At 53.8% G+C, this 7,834-nt stretch overlaps 1 protein-coding gene across 1 annotated transcript; it reads left to right on the top strand.

Annotated features, from left to right (window-relative positions):
* Positions 1–266: 266 nt before the first annotated feature.
* On the top strand, positions 267–7,834 carry Mmp9 (matrix metallopeptidase 9). The gene is made up of 13 exons (XM_021156522.3): positions 267–407; positions 842–1,071; positions 1,302–1,450; positions 1,728–1,856; positions 1,966–2,139; positions 2,320–2,493; positions 2,851–3,027; positions 3,133–3,288; positions 4,453–4,786; positions 4,903–5,042; positions 5,308–5,458; positions 5,563–5,666; positions 6,795–7,834. The coding sequence occupies exons 1-13, from the start codon at positions 267–269 to the stop codon at positions 6,926–6,928; spliced, it is 2,193 nt and encodes a 730-aa protein (XP_021012181.1). The 3' UTR covers positions 6,929–7,834.

Below are 7,834 nucleotides of genomic sequence, written 5' to 3'. Positions count from 1 at the left end.
AAACTAAACCCTAAGTTCTGTGGTTTCCTGTGGGTCTGGGGGTTCTGCCTGACTTGGCAATGGGGGACTGTGGGCAGGGCATAAGGGAGGGGGTAGTGTAAACACACACACACACACACACACACACACACACACACACACACACACACACACACACGCTGAGTCAGCATAAGCCTGGAGGGGAGGGGCGGGGTCACTGATTCAGTTCTAGTGCCTCTTTAAAATCTCTGCAAAGGCAGCCTTAGCCAGAAGCTTCGGTCCTCACCATGAGCCCCTGGCAGCCCCTGCTCCTGGCTCTCCTGGCTTTCGGCTGCAGCTCTGCTGCCCCTTACCAGCGCCAGCCGACTTTTGTGGTCTTCCCCAAAGACCTGAAAACCTCCAACCTCACGGACACCCAGCTGGCAGAGGTAGACAGATGGCTCGGTGGATAGCTGGGAAGGGCTGGTCAGGGAGATGTTCCCTCTCCCAGAAAAGGGGGCCTCAGATATGCTTTCTGGATTTGGGGATGATGAGCATGTCTGCCAGGGTTAGGCAGTAGGGGGTAGGTGGTCTGGAGGCTCTGGGCAGATTCGGGTCTGCTGGAGAGACAGATTGGGTTCGGCTTCAAAGGGTTGTGACATGGTGCAGGTTGGCAGTGAACAATTAAACTCTAGGGGGGCTGTGGGGTAGGCATGGTTTATATCATCTGAGGTCGAGGTGTGATGCTGTCCTTAGGATAGGGGAATTCTAGCTGTGTAGGAAGAACTGGTGTCCTGGCCTTAGAGTCCCTAAGCATGTGGCCCAGGTCCAGAGCCAAGGTGCCAGAACTCTGTGATGTCTCTGCCCCTTCCTCCATCCACAGGAATACTTGTACCGCTATGGTTACACTCGGGCAGCCCAGATGATGGGGGAGGAGCAGTCTCTACGGCCGGCTTTGCTGATGCTTCAGAAGCAGCTCTCCCTGCCCCAGACTGGTGAGCTGGACAGCCAGACACTAAAGGCCATTCGAACACCACGCTGTGGTGTCCCAGATGTGGGTCGATTCCAAACCTTCAAAGGCCTCAAGTGGGACCATCATAACATCACATACTGGTGAGATGTCGGGCTAGAAGCAGGTGCCTGGGTGGGACTGGAGGCCAGTTTGCACCTCCGGTTAGCTGAACACAAGGGATCCTTAGCAATACAAGTTCCGAGAGAGGCTGCAGCCCTGTGTTTTTTGAAGACTGAGCGATCGTGTGTAGCTGCTGCCCCGCCCCCCGCCCCGCCCCATTTGTAATCCTCGCATGCCCGATCCCCCATCGACGCTGGCTTTTCACCTCCAGGATCCAAAACTACTCTGAAGACTTGCCGCGAGACGTGATCGACGACGCCTTCGCGCGCGCCTTCGCGGTGTGGGGCGAGGTGGCACCGCTCACCTTCACCCGCGTGTACGGGCCCGAAGCGGACATTGTCATCCAGTTTGGTGTCGCAGGTGAGAACTCCCGGTCTGGGCAGGCTATGGGAGGGACGACCACGGACAGAGTAGAAGGGACAGCAGATCTGTCCGCTCTTATGTTTGCCACACAATCTCTGGTCGCCGCTTCCACAAATGACCTCCCCCAACCCCCAGCGGCTTTGGAGTCGCAGTCACCTCTTCTCAAGGTCTGGTGCGCTGCTCAGCGGGAGACGCAGTCGCCTTCAGTCTCTTGCCCTTAAAGAGTGCAAAGTGTTGCTGATTGAGTCCCTTCCTCTCCGATGGCCTCTTGCAGAGCACGGAGACGGGTATCCCTTCGACGGCAAGGACGGCCTTCTGGCACACGCCTTTCCCCCTGGCCCCGGCGTTCAGGGAGATGCCCATTTCGACGACGACGAGTTGTGGTCGCTGGGCAAAGGCGTCGGTGAGATCCTGAGCCTTCCAGTATCCGCCCCACCCCCACCCCTGTTCCAACTCCCTTCTCTTACACCGGCGTGTGGCCAGCCACCCTGACTCTAGCCTCCTTTCTACAGTGATCCCCACTTACTATGGAAACTCAAATGGTGCCCCATGTCACTTTCCCTTCACCTTTGAGGGACGCTCCTATTCAGCCTGCACCACAGACGGCCGCAACGACGGCACGCCTTGGTGTAGCACGACAGCTGACTACGATACCGACGGCAAATTTGGTTTCTGCCCTAGTGAGAGTGAGTATGCGCTGGGGGTGGGGAGCGGGGCGCCGCCTTGAAGGTTCCAGAATCTTCTTTCCCAGTCCCTCTTTGCCATCAGTGATGTGGCTACTCGCCCTCTCTCTGGGTCCGGTCTCCTCTGTGAAATGAGACGCATACTGGGGCCGGGCTTGGCGGTCATACCATGGGTCTCCTCAGGACTCTACACGGAGCACGGCAACGGAGAAGGCAAACCCTGTGTGTTCCCGTTCATCTTTGAGGGTCGCTCCTACTCTGCCTGCACCACTAAAGGCCGCTCGGATGGTTATCTCTGGTGTGCCACCACAGCCAACTATGACCAGGATAAACTGTATGGCTTCTGCCCTACCCGAGGTACCTCTGCCCCGCCTATCAGGGTCAGCCCGGCTCTGCTTTCCAGCATTGGTCTCTAAAGGTGGCTTTTCCATCCATTCATTTCCTTCCTCTATTTACCATCCACCGTCTGCCTCCACACCTCCTATCCTTGACTCCCAATTGAGCAGCCTTTTTTTTTTTTTTTTTTTTTTGTTTACCCTTAAGCTTTGGTCTCCAATCTTAGCCTCTGCCTATCAGTATTTTTCGGCTTCCGCGGTGCTCCACAGCGCCTCCTAGGCTTCAAAAACTAGGCCACGGAGGTTCTCTAGCCCAGCTTAGTTTGGTCCACCATATTAGATCCACCCATCTGGCTCACTTGATTCTTGGTCTCTCCAGTGGACGCGACCGTAGTTGGGGGCAACTCGGCAGGAGAGCGGTGCGTCTTCCCCTTCGTCTTCCTGGGCAAGCAGTACTCTTCCTGTACCAAAGAGGGCCGCAGGGATGGGCGCCTCTGGTGTGCGACCACATCCAACTTCGACACTGACAAGAAGTGGGGTTTCTGTCCAGACCAAGGTGAGCGGGGCACTGAGGCTCCTGGGGTGGTGTCTGAGTCACCTCCTGGCAGTCAAGGTGGAGCAGCCAGGGCTGGTGGCATTTTAGGCTCCTTCTACCTTCCAGGGTACAGCCTGTTCCTGGTGGCAGCGCACGAGTTCGGCCATGCACTGGGCTTAGATCATTCCAGCGTGCCGGAAGCGCTCATGTACCCGCTGTATAGCTACCTCGAGGGCTTCCCTCTGAATAAAGACGACATAGACGGCATCCAGTATCTGTATGGTGAGGCTGGGGGACAGAGACTGGAGGAGCCAGAGGGGAGGATGTGGCTCAGCTGTAGGAAGAGGGGAGGGGAGAAACGGAATCTCAATATCCATCTGGGTCAGGGCCTGAGTGCCCAGTAAGTGGAGATGGCACCCTAGGCCCGGGTTCAAAAGCCAGCCCAGGGCTGGGTGTGCAGCCTAGTGGTTAGAGTACATACTGAATGCTGCAAAGCAGACATGAGGCCCTGCGTTTGATCCTCCTCAGCAAGAAGGGTCAGCCACGCCACTTCATAGGTGAACTTAGTTAGGTGTGTCATTTCCCTCCCATATAAAGTGACAGCGTGCGATAATAGCATGGCTCTCATAAGGCTTTGATAGGGTTAACTGAAGTAGAAAGATGCCTGATTTTATTAAGTGACATTTGATTGTCTTGTCTTGTTTTTGATCATCATTAACCTTTGAAAAATGGGGATATTTGCTGGGTGGTGGCATAGCAAGCTTGTGATCCCAGAACCCGGGAGGGGATTGAGACAAAAAAGTTACCATGAGTTTGAGGCTGGCCTGAGAGATACACTAAGCTCCAGGCCAACCTGGGCTACTTAAAGCTCTGACCCAAAGGAACTTCCAAAGATTAATTGATTTATAGTTGTATGGGTGTTTTGCCTGAATGTATGTGCACAAGGTATGTGCAGTGCCAGCAGAGGCCAGGAGAGGGCGTCAGATCACTTAGGACTGGAGAAGCAGATTGTTATTAGCGGCCATGTGGGTATTGGGAAATGAACCCAGGTCCTCTGGAAGAGCAGCCAGTGGTCTTAATTAACTATCGAGCCATCTCTGCAGCCCCCAAAGGAGCTTTTAAAGGCATAGCAGGCCAGGAATGGTTGCACTTAGGAGTCAGAGGCAGCTCACAGCACTGTTTGACACAGCGGTCACCCAAAAGACTCTCTCCCTGCCTGACTTGGGTAAGGAAATGGGACATTCTGACCGTTCTGTCCTGAGAACCCAGTCCATATCTTCACAGAGCTCAGTTCTGGACACGTAGGCTTGGTATACGAAAAGAGGCTTGCTGCGTGTAGCCTCTAACTTCAAGGGAAGACTGAAGGCACCATCGCTGGGCTTGGTGGTAGGCTGGGGCTACAGAGAAATGCTGACTAGTGTGTCTTACCTAGTGTCTTGTTTTTAGGTCGTGGCTCTAAGCCTGACCCAAGGCCTCCAGCCACCACCACAACTGAACCACAGCCGACAGCACCTCCCACTATGTGTCCCACTGTACCTCCCACGGCCTATCCCACAGTGGGCCCCACGGTTGGCCCTACAGGCGCCCCCTCACCTGGCCCCACGAGCAGCCCCTCACCTGGCCCTACAGGCGCCCCCTCACCTGGCCCTACAGCGCCCCCTACCGCGGGCTCTTCTGAGGCCTCTACAGAGTCTTTGAGTCCAGCAGGCAATCCTTGCAATGTGGATATTTTTGATGCTATTGCAGAGATCCAGGGCGCTCTGCATTTCTTCAAGGACGGGTAAGCAGGGAGGGTGTGTGGGTGAGAGAGGGGGTTTGGAGAGAATCCTGCTTGCGTCTTCCACCAACTTTCTCGGGCCAAGATTCGCGGGGCCCTGATATTTCCTTTCTTCTCAGTTGGTACTGGAAGTTCCTGAATCACAGAGGAAGCCCATTACAGGGCCCCTTCCTCATTGCCCGCACGTGGCCAGCCCTGCCTGCAACGCTGGACTCAGCCTTTGAGGATCCGCAGACCAAGAGGATTTTCTTCTTCTCTGGTTAGTTTGTGCCTCTCTAGCTCATCGATCCCTCAGTATCCGTCAGCTTAGGACAGACACCTAGTGTAACCCGTGAAACTGCGACTACAAAAGGGCGCTCCTGCCCGGTTGATGCGATTTGACATTGGTGGTGAGGGGGGGGTGGCGGTACTGAATTTCAATTCCCCTTGAATAGCCCTGATACTTAGCTTCTCTGGCTCCTGCCTCCTGCCCTTCAAAGAGACTGTGCCACACCTTCGTGTCTACTGACCCTTCTTTTCCGCAGGACGCCAACTGTGGGTGTACACAGGCAAGACCGTGCTGGGCCCCAGGAGTCTGGATAAGTTGGGTCTAGGCCCAGAGGTAACCCACGTCAGCGGGCTTCTCCCGCGTCGTCCCGGGAAGGCTCTGCTGTTCAGCAACGGGCATATCTGGAGGTAAGAGCGACCGAGGCTACCAGTAGGGGGAGCCCTAGCGCCACTCTCCCGCAGCTCTGGGGTGGGGAGCGGGAGAGGCTCATCGCTTGTCCACCTTCCTGCAGATTCGACTTGAAGTCTCAGAAGGTGGATCCCCAGAGCGTCATTCGCATGGATAAGGAGTTCTCTGGTGTGCCCTGGAACTCACACGACATCTTCCAGTACCAAGGTGAGGGCTGCTGAGGCTGGCCGGGGAGGGTCCCTTCATGAAATGTCTCCCACCCTGGACTCCCTCTCTTAGCGACTGGCTAGTTTCTCAGCAGGAGAGAGCAAGCCCTTGGAGACTGAAGGGAATGTTCCAGATAAGAGCCATATAGAGAGCACCCCAAGTTCACACAGCCAGACCTAAGGCCCGGATTGCTTGCATATCATTCTTTTTTGGGAACTCCAGTAGAGAACGCAGCTCTCTAGACGGCTCATTCCTTGATTATTAAACAGTAGCCAAGGGCCTATAATGTGCAGGATTGCCACTAGGGATACGTGGAGAGGCAAGAAAGTGCTAGCTGTCTTTGGGCAAGTCACTACCTCTCTTGGGGCCTCAGTTTTCCCATCTGTAAAATGTAGTATCTGGAGCTCTGTCAGGCTAATTCAAAGGCTCAAACCTCCCAAGTGTACTATTTTTCAACCATCTCCTTTATACTCTTCCCTCCAACCATACCGGTTACCCAGTAACCTTTAATATATTCTTCAAGAGTGGGGAGGGATTAGGAGAGGAGGGCAGTGGTTCTGACTGTGACCCCAAACGATAGGAAGGTAGAAGAAACTTGTCTCCTCCCTGTTCTCTTGACATCCTCCTTGCTCCACCAAGGCTGGTTGCTCTTTGAACAGATCAAGATCCTCCATCCCTTAAGGCCTTCGGGCCGGTTGTCCCCTATTTGGAAGACTTCCACTTAAACTGTCACTGGGCTGCCTCTGTTCAGGCAAAGGAGAAGATATAATTGGGGCTGGCTTACAGTTCAGAGGCTCAGTCCATTATTTTCATGGTGGGAAACGAGGTGGCACACAGGCAAACATGGTGTTGGAGAGGTAGCTGAGAGCTCTACCTCAGCAGCAGGCAGCAAGAAGAGAGAGAGACGCTGGGCTTGGCTTGAGCATCTGAAATCTCAAAGCCCACCCTAGTGACACAGGTCCTCCAATAAGGCCACACCCTCTCCCACCTCATAAGTGCCACTCCCTATGGGCCTATAGGGTCCATTTTCATTCAAACTACCACAGGTGCTTGTAAAACTCTTGTTCCTTTTGTCTATGATGTGGGAGCAGAGGATCCAGCTTTCTTGTGTGTTCTTGTTTCCCGTAGACAAAGCCTATTTCTGCCATGGCAAATTCTTCTGGCGTGTGAGTTTCCAAAATGAGGTGAACAAGGTGGACCATGAGGTGAACCAGGTGGACGACGTGGGCTACGTGGCCTACGGCCTCCTGCAGTGCCCTTGAACTAGGGCTCCTTCTTTGCTTCAACCGTGCAGTGCAAGTCTCTAGAGACCACCGCCACCACCACCACACACAAACCCCATCCGAGGGAAAGGTGCTAGCTGGCTGGATACAGACTGGTGATCTCTTCTAGAGACTGGGAAGGAGTGGAGGCAGGCAGGGCCCTCTCTGCCCACCGTCCGTCCTTTCTTGTTGGACTGTTTCTAATAAACACGAATCCCCAACCTTTTCCAGCTACTTTAGTCACTCAGCTTATCTGTAGCTGCAGATGCATCCGGGCAAGAAGACAACTGTGTAGGGTGGATTCTGACCTTTTGTGTGGCATCTGAGAATTGAATCGGCTGGCTTTTGTGACAGGCACTTAGCCCTTTTATTTATTATGTATGTGGTTATGTTCACATACATGTATTTAACCCACAGAATGCTTACTGTGTGTCAGGCGCGGCTCCAACTGCTGCATAAATATTAAGGTGTTCAGTTACCCCTACTGGAAGGTATTATGTAACTATTTCTCTCTTACAGCGGAGGATACCACCGAGCTATCCACTCATCAAACATTTATTGAGAGCATCCCTAGGGAGCCAGGCTCTCTACTGGGCGTTAGGGACAGAAATGTTGGTTCTTCCTTCAAGGATTGCTCAGAGATTCTCCGTGTTCTGAAAATCTGCTGAAACCAGACCCCAGACTCCTCTCTCTCTCTCCCGAGAATACAACTCACTCACTGTGGTTGCTGGCAGCTGCAGCACGCGTATACAGCATGTGTGCTAGAGAGGTAGAGGGGGTCTGTGCATTATGGTTCAGGTCAGACTGTGTCCTCCAGGTGAGATGACCCCTCAGCTGGAACTGATCCAGGAAGGATAACCAAGTGTCTTCCTGGCAGTCTTTTTTTAAATAAATGAATAAATGAAT

The sequence above is a fragment of the Mus caroli genome, unplaced genomic scaffold, assembly GCF_978045245.1.
Source record: "Mus caroli unplaced genomic scaffold, Mus_caroli_1 scaffold_2, whole genome shotgun sequence".
Taxonomy (NCBI): Eukaryota; Metazoa; Chordata; class Mammalia; order Rodentia; family Muridae; genus Mus; species Mus caroli.
Note: the sequence above shows the minus strand (reverse complement) of the source record. Positions and strands in the feature narration are given on the sequence as shown.